Source organism: Scyliorhinus torazame, chromosome 18 (genome assembly GCF_047496885.1).
Source record: "Scyliorhinus torazame isolate Kashiwa2021f chromosome 18, sScyTor2.1, whole genome shotgun sequence".
Lineage (NCBI taxonomy): Eukaryota > Metazoa > Chordata > Chondrichthyes > Carcharhiniformes > Scyliorhinidae > Scyliorhinus > Scyliorhinus torazame.
The window spans coordinates 77,787,910-77,806,590 of NC_092724.1; the positions used below are offsets into that span (position 1 = coordinate 77,787,910).

At 46.3% G+C, this 18,681-nt stretch overlaps 1 protein-coding gene across 1 annotated transcript in view; it reads left to right on the forward strand.

Moving 5' to 3' along the window:
- The window catches only part of LOC140395322 (growth factor receptor-bound protein 2), a 249,769-nt gene that overhangs the window by 226,121 nt on the left and 4,967 nt on the right, over nucleotides 1-18,681 (forward strand). Inside the window, exons 3-4 of the mRNA XM_072482945.1 lie at nucleotides 14,533-14,655; nucleotides 16,444-16,612. Of these exons, the coding sequence (XP_072339046.1) occupies nucleotides 14,533-14,655; nucleotides 16,444-16,612 (292 nt within the window). The remainder of the gene's footprint in view (nucleotides 1-14,532; nucleotides 14,656-16,443; nucleotides 16,613-18,681) is intronic.

Genomic DNA, 18,681 nt, shown 5'->3' on the forward strand with positions numbered 1-18,681 from the left:
AAAGGATCTTCCCTTTAGTCTGAGATTGTGTCCTCTCCTGCTAGATTTTCCCGTAATTAAGTGGAAACATCCTTTCCACATCCACTCTATCCAGGCCTCACAGTATCCTGTAAGTTTCAATAAGATTCTCCCTCATCATTCCAACGAGTACAGACCCAGAGTCCTCAACGTTATACGACAATTCCAGGGATCATACTTGTGAACCTCCTCTGAATCCTTCCTTAGATACGAGGCCCAAAACTGCTCACAATGCTCCTTATGGGGTCTGACCAGAGCCTTATATAGCCTCAGAAGTACATCCCTGCATCTTGTTGCTCCTTCTCAAGTGCTTCACCTCATACTTTTCAAAGTTAAATTCCAGCTGCCACTGATCTGCTGTCTGACCAACCCATCAATATATTCTTGCAACCTAAGACCATCTTCCTCACTATTAACCACCCTGCCAATCTTCATGCCATCCCTAAACTTACTTATCATTAAACCCCCCCCCAATATTGTCATCTATATTGTTTATATATTTCACAAACAATAAGAGATCCAGCCTGATCCTGGGGGATTAACCCTGGTTCAATGAAGAGTGCAGGAGAGCATGCCAGGCACATCTAAAAATAACCTGCTCACGGACGCTGAGTTTGGATTCCGCTGAGGTTACTCATATAATCATAGAATTTACAGTGCAGAGGGAGGCCATTCAGCCCATCGCACCTGCACCGACCCTTAGAAAGAGCACCCTACTTAAGCCCATGCCTTCATCCTACCCCCATAACCCAGTAACCCCATCTAAACTTTTGGACACTAAGGGGCAATTTAGCATGGCTAATTCACATCACCACACCTTTGGACTGTGAGAAGAAACCAGAGCACCTGGAGGAAACCTACGCAGACACAGGGAGAAAGTGCAAACTCCACACAGACAATCACCCAAGGTGGAATTGAACCTGGCCCTGGAGCTGTGAGGCAGCAGTGCGAACCACTGTGCCCCTAACCGCTGCTGACTTCATGACATGGTTAAAACATGGACAAAAGAGCTGAATGCCAGAGGTATTCAAGGCAGCATTTGACTGAGTATGGCATCGAGGAGCCCTAGCAAAATTTCAGTGGATGGGAATCGGGGAAAAGCTGGTTGGAGTCATGCCTGGCACAAAGGAAGATGGTTGTGGTGGTTGAGGTCAATCATCTCGGCTCCAGGACATCACTGCAGAAGTTCCTCAGGGTAATGTCTGAGGCCCAACCATCTTCAGCTGCTTCATCAATGACCTTCCTTCCACCATGGGATCTGAAGTGGGGATGTTCGCCGATGACTGTACAATGTTCAGCACCATTCGCGACTCCTCAGACAATGAAGTCCATTTTCAAATGCAGCAGGACCTGGAAAATATCCTGGCTTGGGCTGACCAGTGGCAAGATACAAGTGCCAAGCAATGGCCGTGGAAATATAGAGAAAATAGGAGCAGAAGGAGGCCATTCGGCCCTTCAAGCCCGCTCCGCCATTCATTGTGATCATGGCTGATCATCCAACTCAATAGCCTAATCCCACTTTTCCCCATATCCTTTGATCCCCTTTGCCCTCAGTGCTATATCTAATTGCTTCTTGAAATCATACAATGTTTTGGACTCCTCTACTTCCTGTGGTAACAAACTCCACAGGCTCACCACTCTCTGGGTGAAGAAATTTCTCCTCATCTCTGTCCTAAATGATCTCCCCTGTATCCTCAGACTGTGACCCCTGGTTCTGGATACACCCACCATCGGGAACATCCTTCCTTCATCTACCCTGTCCAGTCCTGTTAGAATGTTATAGGTTTCTATGAGACCATCTCCTTGACGTACAATGACATTACCAACGCTGAATGCCCCACAATCAACATCCTTGGGGTTACCATTGATCAGAAACTGAACTGGACTAGCCATGTTAATACTGTGACTACCAGAGCAGGTCGAAGGCTAGGAATGCCATGGTGAGTAACTCAAATCCTGACTCCCCAACGCCTGTCCACCATCTACAAGACGCAAGTCCGGAGTGTAATGGAACACTCTCCACTTGCCTGGATGAATGCATCACCAACAACACTCAAGATGCTGGACACCATCCAGAACAAAGTAGCCCGCTTTATTGCTACTCCTTCCACAAACATTGAATCCCTTCACCACCGGCCATCAGTGGCAGCTTGGTGTACAATCTACAAGCTGCACTGCAGGAACTCACCATGGTTCCTTAGGCAGCACCTTCCACTACCAACTAGAAGTCGAGAGCAGCAGATACCTGTGAATCTCACCACATGGAGGTTCCCCTCCAAGTCACTCACCACCCTGGCTTAGAAATATATCGCCATTCCTTCACTGTCGCTGGGTCAAAATACTGGACCCCTAACAGCACTGGGTGCACCTACACCTCATGGCCTGCAGCAGTTCAAGAAGGCAGCTCAACACCACCTTCTGTAGGGCAACTAGGGATGGGCAATAAATGCTGGCCCAGCCAGCGAAGCCCACATCCCATAAATGAATATTTAAAAAAATATGTGTCGCTTTCTGTGCGGAGTCTGCACATCCTCCCCGTGTCTGCGTGAGTTTTTCCTCTGGATGCTCCGGTTTCCTCCCACAGTCCAAAGATGTGCAGGCTAGGTGGATTGGCCGTGCTAAATTTCTCTTCGTGTCTAAAAAGGTTTGGTGGGGTTACTGGGTTACGGGAATAGGGTGGAGAGTGCTCTTTCCAAGGGCGGTGTGGATTTGATGGGCCAAATGGCCTCCTTATGCACTGTAAATTATGTGTTTCTTAAAAAACAAAAGCTTTGCTGAAATATAAACTGCATCAACTGCACGACCCGATCGCCACCTCAAAAAATTCAATCAAATTTGTTTGAATCACAGAATAATACAGCATAGAAGCGGGCCCTTTGGCCCATCGTGACTGCGCCGACACCAGACCTGTCCACCGAATCCCATTTGCCAGCACTTGGCCAATAGCCTTGAATGTTATGATATGTCAAGTGCTCATCCAGGTACTTTCTAACGGATGTGAGGCAACCCCCTCTACCACACTCCCAGGCAGTGCACTCCAGACCATCACCACCCTCTGGGTAAAAAGGTTTGTCCTTAAATCCTCCCAAACCTCCCCCTCACCTTGAATTTGTGATGTGGAGATGCCGACATTGGACTAGGGTGGGCACAGTAAAACGTCTTACAACACCAGGTTAAAGTCCCAATAGGTTTATTTGGAATCACTAGCTTTTGGAGCATAGCTCCTTTACAAGGTGAGTGAAGAGGTAGGTTACACAAACTTTGTTACTGACCCTTCAACTAAGGGGAACAGCTGTTCCCTACCCACCCTGTCCATGTCCCTCACAATCTTGTACACCTCAATCAGACATGATCTCCTTCTGACAAAGCCATGCTGAATGTCCCTGATCAAACCTTGCCTCTCCAAGTGGGGATTAATTCTATTCTTCAGAGTTTTCTCCAATAGTTTTCCTACCACTGATGTGAGACTAGGAATTATCCCGAGTTTGTCTCTACCACCCGTCTTGAAAATTGGAACCACATTAGCTGTCCTCTAACCCTCTAGCACCTCCCCAGTGGTCAGAGAGGAATTAAAAATTCGGATCAGAGCCCCTGTAATTTCTTCCTTTGCCTCCCACAGCAGCCAGCGTTACAGCTCACCTGGACCTGAAGACTTTGTCTGCTTTTCAGTCTGTCAAAACCTCCAGTGCCTCCTCATTGCTATGTCAAACCTCACCGTTCCTCTCCCTGAATTCTGTACCTACATCTCCCAAGTGAAAACAGATGCAAAGTACTTTTTTAACACCCTACCAATATCCTCCGGCTCCACACACACATTGCCCCCTTGATTCCTAATGGGCCCGATACTTTCCCTGGTTGGCCTCTTCCCCTTAATATACGTACAGAATATCTTTGAATATTTAAAATATTTGGAGAAGCTAAGTGAGCAGGTAAAAATTTGACAGATGGAAAAATGTGAGGTTATCCATTTTGGTAGGAAAAGCACAAATAAAGAGTATTTCATAAATGGTGAGAGTGTTGAACTTCAAAGGGTGTTCTTGTTCCAGAGTCACTGAAAGCTAGCAGGCAGATACAGCAAGCGATTAAAGCAAATCATATGTCGGTCCTTATTACAAGAGGATTTGAATAGAGGAGTAAATCTGTTTAACTACAATTATGTAGAGCCTTGATGAGACCGCACCTGCAATATGGTGTGCAGTTTTGGTTTCCTTACCTAAGGAAAGATACACTGGCTATAGAGGGATTGGAACAAAGGTTCACTAAATTAATTCCTGGGATGGAGGGATTATCCAAAGAGGAAAGATGAAATAGACTGGGCCTTTATTCTCTGGAGTTTAGAAGAATGAGAAGTGATCTCATACAAACATATTAAATTAATTCAGGGCTCCACAGGGTAGATGCAGGAAGGATGTTCCCCTTGACTGACATCTTTGTATCCTCATTGGCTACAGGTGAGATCCCAGAGGACTGGAGAATAGCTCATGTGGTACTGCTGTTTAAGAAAGGTAGCAGGGATAATCCTGGAAACCAGGAGGCCAGTGAGCCTCATGTCGATAGTCGTAAATTATTGGAGAGAATTGTCAGGGACAGGATTTATACCCATTTGGAAACACATGGACCCACAAGCGATAGACAGACTGATTTTGTGAAGGGGTGGTCGTGCCTCACTAACTTGATCAAGATTTTTGAGGAGGTGACAAAGATGATTGATGAGGGGAGGGCGGTGGATGTTGTTTACATGGACTTAAAAGCCTTTGACAAGGTGTTTCATGGCAGACTGGTGCAAAAGGTGAAGTCAGACGGGATCAGAGGTAAGATCCAGTGGTAAAATGGATACAGAACTGGCTCAGTCACAGAAGGCAGCAGTAGAAAGGTGTTTTTCTGAATGGAAGGTTCTGACTAATGGTGTTCAACAAGGATCGGTGCTTAGGCCTCTGTTGTTTGTGGTGTACGTAAACAATTTGGAGGAAAATGTAGCTGCTCTGATTAGTAAGTTTGCGGATGACACCAAGGTTGGTGGAGTGGCAGATAGTGTTGAGGATTGTCAGATAGTGTTGAGGATTGTCAGAAGATACAACAGGACATAGATAGGTTGGAGACTTAATAATAATAATCGCTTATTGTAGGCTTCAATGAAGTTACTGTGAAAAGCCCCTTGGGCAGAGAAATGGCAAATGGAGTTGAATCCAGACAAAAGTGAAAAATGCATTTTGGTAGGTCTAACATAGGGGGGGAAATATACTGTAAATGGCAAAACTCATAGGTATATAGAAAGTCAGAGAGATCTGGGTGTGCAGGTCCACAGATCTTTGCAGGTGGCAACACATGTGGACAAGGTAGTCAAGAAAGCTCTATTTGACGGGGCATAGAGTATAAAAACTGGCAAGTCATGCTGCAGTTGTATAGAACCTTGGTAACACCGCACTTGGAATATTGCGCAAAACTACCAGAAAGATGTGGAGGCTTTGGAAAGGGTGCAGAGGAGGTTTACCAGGATGTTGCCTGGTCGGGAGGGGGTTAGCTCTGGAGTGGCTGAATAGACTTGGATTGTTTTCATTAGAAAGACAGAGATTGAGGGGTGACCTGATGGAGGTCAACACGGTTATGAGGGGCATGGATAGAGTGGAGGGGCAGGCACTCTTTCCCAGGGTGGAAGAATCAATCACCAGGGGGCATAGGTTTACAATAAGCGTGGGGCAAAGTTTAGAGGAGATGTGCAGGCAGTTTTTTTACGCAGAGGGTGGTGAGTGCCTGGACGCGTTACCAGAGGAGATTGTGGAAGCAGATACATGAACGGCGTTCAAAAGGCATCTTGACAAACACATGGATGGGATGGGTATAGAGATGTGCAGGTTGGGTGGATTGGCCACGATAAATTGCCCTTAGTGTTCAAAATTGCCCTTGGTGCTGGGTGAGGTTACTGGGTTATGGGGATAGGGTGGAAGTGTGGGTTTGGGTAGGGTGCTCTTTCCAAGAGCCGGTGTAGACTCAATGGGCCGAATGGCCTCCTTCTGCACTGTAGATTCTATGATTCTATGATACGACACAAGGAAGTGCTGAGGGTTTTGGCAAAGGTTAGCATCATGATCGGTACAGGCTTGGAGGGCCGAAGGGCCTGTTCCTGTGCTGTATTGTTCTTGTTCTTGGCTGGCAGCCCCAGGGGACACTGTCTGAGAATAAGGGGCAGGTCATTTAGGAGGTATTTCTTCACTCCGAGGGTGGTGAATCTTGGAATTCTCTGCGCCAGAGGGCTGCAGAAGGTCAGTCATTGAGTAGGTTCATGACTGAGATTTGTGGTTTTCTATCAATAAAAAGATCAAGGGATACATGGCTAGTTCAGGAAAATGGTGTTCAATCGAAGATCAGTCACAATCTCATCTGGTGGCGTGGACTCAGCTGTGAATGGTCGACTCATTTTTTTTATTTTCTCATGTACTGCTTCAAACTTGCTGACAGGCAACCATCATTCTTCGTGGGGCGGTCAGATGTTCGAGACGTGGCATCAGTTGGCTGGTTATACAATAGTTCCTGTACTCTACTTGCAGGCTGGCGTCCAGATGGTGTTGATGCACTGTGCTTGGCCTGAAGACAAGCTGAAACTAACTGATATCCAGATTGAGGAGAATTGACATAACCAGCCCTGGCACATTGGTCTCTGTGGCAAAGGGTTCAAATCCCAGGGACAGAGATAAAAAATGTTCAATTGAGCCCTTTCAACCATTGGGTGAGAGTTTCAAAAAAAATGATTGGATAGAACAGTGAAGCAGACCAAGCCAACAGAGATAATTCAATGTGTTTGTGGAAGGAGTGAGGAGTCCTGTTAGCAGGTGGTTGCCATCACAAAGTAGGATGGACCAGGTCCAGTAAAATTGATTTTCTGCCTCCGCTCATCCACTGTTGACTCTTATCCAATGCCTTTGTTACCTCTAGACTTGACTATTCTAATCTTGTTATGACATTTGTTGTAATATAGAATCCCTACAGTGCAGAAGGAGGCCATTCGCCCCATCGAGCCTGCACTGACCCTGCGAAACAGCACATTACTTGTGTCCAGTCCCCACTCTATCCCCGTAACCTGCACAACTTTGGACACAAAGGGACATAACCATGGTTAATTCACCTTACCTGAACACCTTTGGTAGCTACATCCATAGTGCAGTTAGGAAGTGAGTTCCAAAACTTCGACCCAGCTACATTGAAGGAATATTTCCAAGTCAAAATGGTATGTGGCTTGGAGGGGAACCTGGTGATGTGCCTATGTTAGTTGCTGTTGCCCTCTAGGTGCTGTCAAAGGAGTTCTGGTGAGTTGCTCAGGTGTGTCGCTCAGGTGTGTCTTGTAGATATCTTCTCAGATTTTCATTGCTCAAAAATTAACCATGCCTTCAACTATTTGCACTGAGTGCTGAATTTGGTGCATTTGAGTGCTATAGTGAGAGTTTGGAGACTGAGGGAGTATATGGGTTCATTTTTATCTAAAGTCTAGTCTTTTTTAAATTTAGTTAATTAACTTAAAAGTTGCTGTTTGATTTAGAAGAAGGTGAATTTTCAATTAGCTTTAAACAAAGGTTCTACTTGTAGGTACTTGCAGCTGGAGCTTGTTAATTAGTTAATTGGGTTAGGCCAGTTTTCAGAGGCTAGATTCACAGTATAAAAGTGATCCACCTACAGTGCAGACTTTGTTTGCACTGAGTGCTGAATTTGGTGCATTTGAGTGCTGTAGTGAGAGTTTGGTGACTGAGGGAGTGCTGAATTTGGTGCATTTGAGTGCTATAGTGAGAGTTTGGTGACTGAGTGAGTTAGGTGAGGAGGGAGTAAGGTGCTCCTTTCATTTTGTTTCCTACATTTCCGCAAAGAGCGAGAAGGGAGCCAGGGGTTTACAGAGAGTGCAGCTGATTGGGAGCAAGGGCGGAGGTCCAGTAGGTCCACAGGGCAGTTATATTCTGTAAGGTAAGAGGGGATGGAGGCTAGGCCAGTTGCATGCTCCTCCTGTAGGATGTGGGTGGTGAGGGATACCACCGGTGCCCCCGCTGACTATACCTGTGGGAAGTGCACCCAGCTGCAGCTCCTCGGAGACCGTGTTAGGGAACTGGAGCTGGATGAACTTCGGATCATCCGGGAGGCAGAGGGGGTGATAGAGAAGAGTTACAGGGAGGTAACAACACCCAAGGTACAGGACAAGAGTAGCTGGGTTACAGTCAGGGGAAAGAAAACAAACAGGCAGAGAGTGCAGGGATCCCTCGTGGCCGTTCCCCTTCAAAACAAGTATACCGTTTTGGATGCTGTTGGGGGGGATGACCTACCGGGGGAAGGCCCCAGCGGCCAGGTCTCTGGTACTGAGTCTGGCTCTGGGGCTCAGAAGGGAAGGGGGAAGAATAGAAAAGCAATAGTAGAAGGAGATTTAATGGTTAGGGGAATAGATAGGAGATTCTGTGGTCGCGAGCGAGACTCCGGAAGGTATGTTGCCTCCCGGATGCCAGGGCCAGAGGTATCTTGGATCGTGTCTTCAGGATCCTTAAGGGGAGGGTGAGCAGCCAGAAGTCGTGGTGCACATTGGTACCAATGACGTAGGTAGGAAAAGGGGTGTGGAGGTAATAAACAAGTTTAGGGAGTTAGGCTGGAAGTTAAAAGCCAGAACAGACAGAGTTGTCATCTCTGGTTTGTTGCCGGTGCCACATGATAGCGAGGCGAGGAATAGGGAGAGAGTGCAGTTGAACACGTAGCTGCAGGAATGGTGTAGGAGGGAGGGTTTCAGGTATTTGGATAATTGGAGCGCATTCTGGGGAAGGTGGGACCTGTACAAGCAGGACGGATTGCGTCTGAACCAGAGGGGCACCAATATCCTGGGAGGGAGGTTTTCTAGTACTCTTCGGGAGGGTTTTAACTAATTTGGCAGGGGAATGGGAACCGCATTTGTAGTCCAGCAACTAAGGTAGCCGATATTCAGGATGCCAAAGCGTGTAGTGAGGCAGTGGGGAAGGGAACACTGACAAAGGAGAGTACTTGCAGGCACGGAGATGGGTTGAAGTGTGTATACTTCAACACAAGAAGCATCAGGTATAAGGTGGGTGAACTTAAGGCATGGATCGGTACTTGGGACTGCGATGTGGTGGCCATCACGGAAACTTGGATAGAAGAGGGGCAGAAATGGTTGTTGGAGGTCCCTGGTTATAGATGTTTCAATAAGATTAGGGTGGGTGGTAAAAGAGTGGGTGGTAAAAACCATGAACCTTGGATGACGAATGATATTGTAGGCCTCGTCAAAAAGAAAAAGGAGGCATTTGTCAGGGCTAAAAGGCTGGGAACAGACGAAGCCTGTGTGGCATATAAGGAAAGTAGGAAGGAACTTAAGCAGGGAGTCAGGAGGGCTAGAAGGGGTCATGAAAAGTCATTGGCAAATAGGGTTAAGGAAAATCCCAAGGCTTTTTACACTTACATAAAAAGCAAGAGGGTAGCCAGGGAAAGGGTTGGCCCACTGAAGGATAGGCAAGGGAATCTATGTGTGGAGCCAGAGGAAATGGGCGAGGTACTAAATGAATACTTTGCATCAGTATTCACCAAAGAGAAGGAATTGGTAGATGTTGAGTCTGGAGAAGGGGGTGTAGATAGCCTGGGTCACATTGTGATCCAAAAAGACGAGGTGTTGGGTGTCTTAAAAAATATTAAGGTAGATAAGTCCCCAGGGCCGGATGGGATCTACCCCAGAATACTGAAGGAGGCTGGAGAGGAAATTGCTGAGGCCTTGACAGAAATCTTTGGATCCTCGCTGTCTTCAGGGGATGTCCCGGAGGACTGGAGAATAGCCAATGTTGTTCCTCTGTTTAAGAAGGGTGGCAGGGATAATCCCGGGAACTACAGGCCGGTGAGCCTTACTTCAGTGGTAGGGAAATTACTGGAGAGAATTCTTCGAGACAGGATCTACTCCCATTTGGAAGCAAATGGACGTATTAGTGAGAGGCAGCACGGTTTTGTGAAGGGGAGGTCGTGTCTCACTAACTTGATAGAGTTTTTCGAGGAGGTCACTAAGATGATTGATGCAGGTAGGGCAGTAGATGTTGTCTATATGGACTTCAGTAAGGCCTTTGACAAGGTCCCTCATGGTAGACTAGTACAAAAGGTGAAGTCACACGGGATCAGGGGTGAACTGGCAAGGTGGATACAGAACTGGCTAGGCCATAGAAGGCAGAGGGTAGCAATGGAGGGATGCTTTTCTAATTGGAGGGCTGTGACCAGTGGTGTTCCACAGGGATCAGTGCTGGGACCTTTGCTCTTTGTAGTATATATAAATGATTTGGAGGAAAATGTAACTGGTCTGATTAGTAAGTTTGCAGACGACACAAAGGTTGGTGGAATTGCGGATAGCGATGAGGACTGTCTGAGGATACAGCAGGATTTAGATTGTCTGGAGACTTGGGCGGAGAGATGGCAGATGGAGTTTAACCTGGACAAATGTGAGGTAATGCATTTTGGAAGGGCTAATGCAGGTAGGGAATATACAGTGAATGGTAGAACCCTCAAGAGTATTGAAAGTCAAAGAGATCTAGGAGTACAGGTCCACAGATCACTGAAAGGGGCTACACAGGTGGAGAAGGTAGTCAAGAAGGCATACGGCATGCTTGCCTTCATTGGCCGGGGCATTGAGTATAAGAATTGGCAAGTCATGTTGCAGCTGTATAGAACCTTAGTTAGGCCACACTTGGAGTATAGTGTTCAATTCTGGTCGCCACACTACCAGAAGGATGTGGAGGCTTTAGAGAGGGTGCAGAAGAGATTTACCAGAATGTTGCCTGGTATGGAGGGCATAAGCTATGAGGAGCGATTGAATAAACTCGGTTTGTTCTCACTGGAACGAAGGAGGTTGAGGGGCGACCTGATAGAGGTATACAAAATTATGAGGGGCATAGACAGAGTGGATAGTCAGAGGCTTTTCCCCAGGGTAGAGGGGTCAATTACTAGGGGGCATAGGTTTAAGGTGAGAGGGGCAAAGTTTAGAGTAGATGTACGAGGCAAGTTTTTTACGCAGAGGGTAGTGGGTGCCTGGAACTCACTACCGGAGGAGGTAGTGGAGGCAGGGACGATAGGGACATTTAAGGGGCATCTTGACAAATATATGAATAGGATGGGAATAGAAGGATACGGACCCAGGAAGTGTAGAAGATTGTAGTTTAGTCGGGCAGTATGGTCGGCACGGGCTTGGAGGGCCGAAGGGCCTGTTCCTGTGCTGTACATTTCTTTGTTCTTTGTTCTTTGTTGAGGTGGCATTGTTAATTAGAGATAGTATAACAGCTGCAGAAAGGCAGTTCGAGGAGTATCAGCCTACTGAGGTAGTATGGGTTGAAGTCAGAAATAGGAAAGGAGCAGTCACCTTGTTAGGAGTTTTCTATAGGCCCCCCAATAGTAGCAGAGATGTGGAGGAACAGATTGGGAAACAGATTTTGGAAAGGTGCAGAAGTCGCAAGGTAGTAGACTTCAACTTCCCAAACATTGAGTGGAAACTCTTTAGATCAAATAGTTTGGATGGGGTGGTGTTTGTGCAGTGTGTCCAGGAAGCTTTTCTAACACAGTATGTAGATTGTCCGACCAGAGGGGAGGCCATATTGGATTTAGTACTTGATAATGAACCAGGGCAAGTGATAGATTTGTTAGTGGGGGAGGATTTTGGAGATAGTGATCACAATTCTGTGACTTTCACTTTAGTCATGGAGAGGGATAGGTGCGTGCAACAGGGCAAGGTTTACAATTGGGGGAAGGGTAAATACGATGTTGTCAGACAAGAATTGAAGTGCATAAGTTGGGAACATAGGCTTTCAGGGAAGAACACAAGTGAAATGTGGAACTTGTTCAAGGAACAGTTACTACGTGTCCTTGATATATATGTCCCTGTCAGGCAGGGAAGAGATGGTTGAGTGAGGGAACCATGGTTGACAGGAGAGGTTGAATGTCTTGTTAAGAGGAAGAAGGAGACTTATGTAAGGCTGAGGACACAAGGTTCAGACAGGGCGCTGGAGGGATACGGGATAGCCAGGAGGGAACTGAAGAGGGGGATTAGGAGAGCTAAGAGAGGGCATGAACAATCTTTGTCAGGTAGGATCGGGGAAAACCCCAAGGCCTTTTACACATATGTGAGAAATATGAGAGTGACTGGAACGAGGGTGGGTCCGATGAAGGACAGTGGCGGGAGATTGTGTATAGAGTCTGAAGAGATAGGAGAGGTCTTGAACGAGTGCTTTTCTTCTGTGTTTGCAAATGAGAGGGGCCATGTTGGAGAGGACAGTGTGAAGCAGACTGGTAAGCTCGAGGAAATACTTGTTAGGAAGGAAGATGTGTTGGGCATTTTGAAAAACCTGAGGATAGACAAGTCCCCCGGGCCTGACTGGATGTGTCCAAGGGTTCTGTGGGAGGCAAGAGATGAAATTGCAGAGCCGTTGGCAATGATCTTTTTGTCCTCACTGTCAACAGGGGTGGTACCAGGGGATTGGAGAGTGGCGGATGTCGTGCCCCTGTTCAAGGAAGGGACTGGGGATGGCCCTGGGAATTGCAGGCCAGATGGTCTTTCTTCGGTGGTGAGCAAAATAGTGGCGGGGATACTGAGGGATGGGATTTCTGGGCATCTGGAAGGACACTGCTTGATTGGGGATGGTCAGCACGGAATTGTGATGGGTAGGTCTTGCCTTGCAGGTCTTGTTGAATTCTTTGAGGAAGTGACCAAGCATGTGGATGAGGGTAGAGCAGTGGATGTAGTGTACATGGATTTTAGTGGGGCATTTGATAAAGTTCCCCATGGTGGGCTTGTTCAGAGAGTGAGGAGGCATGGGATAGTGGGAAATTTGGCCAGTTGGATGGCGAATTGGCTAACCGATGGAAGTCAGGGAGTCCTGGTGGATGGCAAATATTCAGCCTGGAGCCCAGTTACTAGTGGCGTACCGCAGGGATCAGTTCTGGGTCCTCTGCTGTTTGTGATTTTCATTGATGACTTGGATGAGGGAGTTGAGGGGTGGGTTGGCAGATTTGCGGACGATACGAAGATTGGTGGAGTTGTGGATGGTGAGGAGGGCTGTTGTCGGCTGCAAAGAGATGTGGATGGGATGCAGAGCTGGGCTGAGAAGTGGCAGGTGGAGTTTGGCCCTGAAGGGTGTGAGGTGGTCCATTTTGGAAGGACAAATATGAATGCGGAATACAGGGTTAACGGTAGAGTTCTTGGCAATGTGGAGGAGCAGAGAGATCTTGGGGTCTATGTTCATACATCTTTGAAGGTTGCCACTCGAGTGGATAGAGCTGTGAAGAAGGCCTATGGTGTGCGAGCGTTCATTGGCAGAGGGATTGAATTTGAAGGTGATGATGCAGCTGTACAAAACTTTGTTAAGGCCACATTTGGAGTACTGTGTACAGTTCTGGTCGCCTCATTTTAGGAAGGATGTGGAAGCTTTGGAAAAGGTGCAAAGGAGATTTACCAGGATGTTGCCTGGAATGGAGAGTAGGTCTTGTGAGGAAAGGTTGAGGATGCTAGGTCTTTTCTCATTAGAACGGAGAAGGATGAGGGGCGACTTGATGGAGGTTTATAAGATGATCAGGGGAATAGATAGAGTAGACAGTCAGAGACTTCTTCCCCGGGTGGAACAAACCATTACAATGGTTTGTGAATGGTGGAAGATATAGGGGGGGATGTCAGAGGTAGGTTCTTTACCCAGAGAGTAGTGGGGGCATGGAATGCACTGCCTGTGGAAGTAGTTGTCGGAAATATTAGGGACCTTCAAGCAGCTATTGGATAGGTACATGGATTACGGTAGAATGATATAGTGTTGATTAATTTTTTCTTAAGGGCAGCACGGTAGCATTGTGGATAGCACAATTGCTTCACAGCTCCAGGGTCCCAGGTTCGATTCCGGCTTGGGTCACTGTCTATGCGGAGTCTGCACGTCCTCCCCGTGTGCGTGGGTTTCCTCCGGGTGCTCCGGTTTCCTCACACATTCCAAAGATGTGCAGGTTAGGTGGGTTGGCCGTGATAAATTGCCCTTAGTGTCCAAAATTGCCCTTGGTGTTGGGTGGGGTTGCTGGGTTGTCGGGATAGGGTGGAGGTGTTGACCTTGGGTAGGGTGCTCTTTCCAGGAGCCGGTGCAGACTCGATGGGCCGGGTTGCCTCCTACTGCACTGTAAATTCTATGATAATCCATGATTAATCTAGGACAAAGGATCGGCACAACATCGTGGGCCGAAGGGCCTGTTCTGTGCTGTATTTTTCTATCTTCTATGTTTGGGCATTAAGAACCCAAATCCCTCTACTTCCCTCTCTCCTTACTCAAATTGTTCCTTAAAACCTCAAAGCTGCTGGCCACCTATCCTAATGCCTTTGTTCTTTAGCTTATTTGTTTCTCTTAATTGTGCCTCTGAAGCACCTGGACAATTGTAGTATAAATATGATTAGTTGTGATAATTTTGGCGAGAGTTAGTACTTGCACCTTTCACCCTGGCATTTAGAACTCGGCACCAAAGTGACTTTCCACCATTTCCTTTCTACAGATGGTTCTTTGGGAAAATCTCCAGAGCAAAAGCGGAGGAGCTGCTCAGCAAACAGAGGCACGATGGAGCCTTCCTCATACGGGAAAGTGAAAGTGCACCTGGAGACTTCTCGCTCTCAGTCAAGTGAGTATCAACAGGCATCAAGGGTCCAAGAAGAGAATAAGAATGTTCAATTGAGCCCTTTCAACCATTGAGTGAAAGTTTCAAAAAAAATGATCAGATAAGACAGTGAAGCAGACCAAGCCAACAGAGATAAGCCCCCCTCTTGCCCACAGCCCACTCCGCCACATGCACACTCATCGGCAGGATGTCTTCTATTTGAACAATAGGAGTAGGCCACTTGAGTCTGCCTCATCTTTCAATATAACCATATCTGATCTACCTCAATGCCACTTTCCTGCCATCTTGGTCTTGAATGTACTCAATCACTGAACATCTGCAGCTCCCTGCGGTTGAGATTCACAACTCTCGGAGGAAAGGAATTTCTCTTAATCTCTTTTCCTAAATGGCAGATTCCATATCCTTAGACTGTACAAGCTGGGGCAACAGCCTCTCGACATCTATCCTGTCGTGCCTTTGAAAAACAATTTTAACAATTATCTCTAGCTCTGCAAAGGGGCAGCTGCTTTCATTCTGACCAGTTATTGAACAATGATGTGGCAATGGATTGGACCACTTTCAGTGGGAATGGGTTTGATACAAATGGGTACTTCTCTCCAATCACATGGTGTTGTCTGATTAAAGATAGAATTTGGATTTTCTTGGCACATGCAGTTAGTTTTAGCTTTTCCTGGAGGTATGGGACAACTCTGTGAGAACATCTTGGGATAAGTGAAGTCTCCTTATATACCGCTCGGAAATATAACCTGCAGCCCTGTCATCCTTCACTATTGGGTGGGTAACAGTTTATTATGCATAGTCCTTCTATTTGTTCCTCTTCTTCACAGATTAGGATTCCTAGAAGGTTGCTCCCGTTAAGAAACAATTGGAAGGCCTTGAACAGAGATACAGATTAAAGCAAATTAGCAAGAGTCGTGTGGTGGATTAAATGGCCTCAGTCTTTCTGTAAGATTCCATGTGCGGAGAGCCAGGTTTCTGGGACCAAGGGCTTTTATTCATTTTGATACAATACTTTATGGAAATGGGAAAAATACAGTTGTCCTGGTGTTACATCTCATTTCATCTCTTTTTAACTAACCCTAATGTGAGAGTTTGGATCATTGTACAGTATTCTGTGGCTCAAACTGAATTATTCTTCCAACCGCCATCATTGTGACTCCCTTGAACAACCTGCAGAGCCAGGAACATCACTGTCTCAAATCTGTGAGCTGACTGCACAAGTCTGGGAGTTTTGAATCTGTTATTTCTGCTGACAAATCTGGTTTTGGAGCATTGGGCCTGCAGTTTGGAACGGTAGTTCACTGTTGCCCCCTAACTGTGAGAACAGTACTTGTGTTGGATTTGAAAATGTTTAATTGCATAAATTTTCTCAGAAATAAAAGCCCCAATAATAGAGGAATTGATCAATGAAACATTGAAACTGGAGTAGCAGTAAAATGAGGTATATTTTGGCTTGGTGCTTCTTGGCTAAGGACTGGAGTAGGGCATGTTTGGGCCGGACTGATCAAACCCAGAAACTTTGAGGGAGTGAAGTGGCTACAGGCCAATGAGTACAGTTGTGATGCTCCCCATGATTAAATACCCTTGCAGCTACCATCTCTTGTGTGAAGATTTGCCACTTGGCCAATGTGCTACAGGATGACCTGCCCAGCTGAACGATGGCCTGTGCCTTCGAGAGCAGAGCAGAAAAGGAGTAAAGTCATTAACAAAGCTGGATGTGGTTTGTATTGTGAAATTACTTTGTGAAGTTCTTTTTAAAAACAATTGTTTACCTTTCTATGTTCCTTACAGGTTTGGGAATGATGTGCAGCATTTTAAAGTACTGCGTGATGGTGCAGGGAAATACTTCCTGTGGGTCGTGAAGTTTAACTCTCTGAATGAGCTGGTGGACTATCACAGATCAACATCTGTATCACGGAACCAACAGATCTTCCTGCGTGATATTGAGCAGGTCCCACAGGTGAGGAGAATGGCAAAAATGCAACGGATAAAGAACTGGCTTTCAATTCAGCTTTACAGGTCTTGTTGCAGATTTACAGCTGACTTTTTTTTTTGCAAAATATTTCCAGTTCACAGGTTGGACTATTTCACAAATTGGGGTTGAATTGTTTCGGCTCCCACATCTCATTGTGCCCTTCCAAATCCGGCCCCCATGTGGCTGAGCTCAACAATTTGTCACCTTAACTCTTAAATTGGGTCCTTTGGTTGAGCTGGTGATGAAGGGATGCTGTCTCCCTGTTCCCAGTGTGGACTCTTGGCTCCTAGGTCAGACTGTTCAAAGGGCTCAACATTATGAAGTTGGAAATGGAGAAGCTGGGATGGAGGAAGAGCATTGAGGAATACTGTAAATGGCAGAACCCTTAGGAACATTAACATACTGATGGATCTGGGCGTGCAGGTCCACCGTTCCCTAAAAGTGGCAACACAGGTGGCCAAAGTGACTAAGAAGACATATGGCATCATCATTTGCCTTCATCAGCCGGGGCATTGAGTACAGGAGTTGGGAAATCATGTTGCAGCTTATAAAACTATGATTAGACGGCATTTGGAGTATTGCGTGCAGTTCTGGTCACCATATTATCAGAAGAATGTGGAAGGTTTGGAACGAGAGCAAAGAAGGTTCACCAGGATGTTGCCTGGTCTTGAGGATGTTGGCTATGAGGAGAGATTGAATAAACTAGGATTGTTTTTGCTGGAAAGACGGAGGCGGAGGGGAGAACTGATAGAGGTCTATAAAATTATGAGAGGCATACACAAGGTGGATAGTCAGAGGCTTTGCCAAGAGTGGAAGTGTTAATTACAAGGGGGCACAGGTTCAAGATGAGAGGGGGAAAGTTTAAGGGAGACGTGCGGGTTGTGGTGGAAGCAGGCACATTAGCAACATTTAAAGAGGCATCTGGATGGGTACATGAATAGGGAGGAAATAGAGGGATATGGACCGAATACGGGCAGAAGGTTTTGTTTTCAGTTAGGGCATCATGATCGGCATAGGCTTGGAGGGCCAAAGGGCCTGTTCCTGTGTTGTACTTTTCTTTGTTCTTTGTTCATAGGACTTTGAAGTGAGGGTAGGGTTTAGTCATGATAATCGTTGTGGTTGTTCACTGTTCCTGCTTGCAAACAATAACCACAGCAATTGTGGGCTCCTAGAAGCCAGGCTATTTTGAACCATAAAGGATCACTCACCTGACTAATGAGCTTTCCTGCTTTCCTAGCAATTGTAACTAGTATGTTTTTGCATGTCCAATTTGACCCAAGAGAGTTGTTGGATTTTATCTTTGAGTGAGAAGGAATAAGACGGGAGGGAAATGTGATAAATTTGTACCAAAGTGGAGATTAACCCACCCTCTTTCCCAGTGGTCTGTGACTGTACTGAATGGAGGGTGAAGTGGATGGGGAACCCTGAGCACTTGTGCACTAGTTTCTGTTCTTGGTATAGTCAAAACCAGGAATTTGAAGTGGGATTTAGGATATGTCTGACATAGAGAGGGGGCTGAGGAATTTTGATCCAATTATTTTAACATTTCATTTTTACATACAAATCCCTCCCTTTCTCGGTTCGCTCCTCCAGAGCTACAACCCTCAGAATCTATGTTAGATCCTCCAGATCTACAACCCATAGGATCTCTGTTAGATCCTCCAGTTCTGGCTTCTTGAGCAATCCCCTATTTTAATCACTCCACCATCATCAGCCAACCATTCAGGGCACCAAGCTCTGGAATTTCCTCCCTGAACCACCTTGCCTGTGTCCCTTTCCTCCATTAAAATGCTTTGCACACCTGATACCTGTCTTAAAATCCAGTCCAGGCTCTTAGTGCTACATGCTTTGGGAATTTCCAATCCAATTCCAGTTATCATTCCACAGTGCAAAAAAGGTGCCTGGTGAAAAATGGGAAGTGTTGCACTAGCCCAGTAGCTTCTGAGTTTGGTCTAAAATACATAGATAAGGCCAGGGAATCCATGCTATCTCTGCCCTGGGAATGTTTGGTGGAACAGTGTAAAGAGGGAGCTATATTCTAATCCATGCTATCT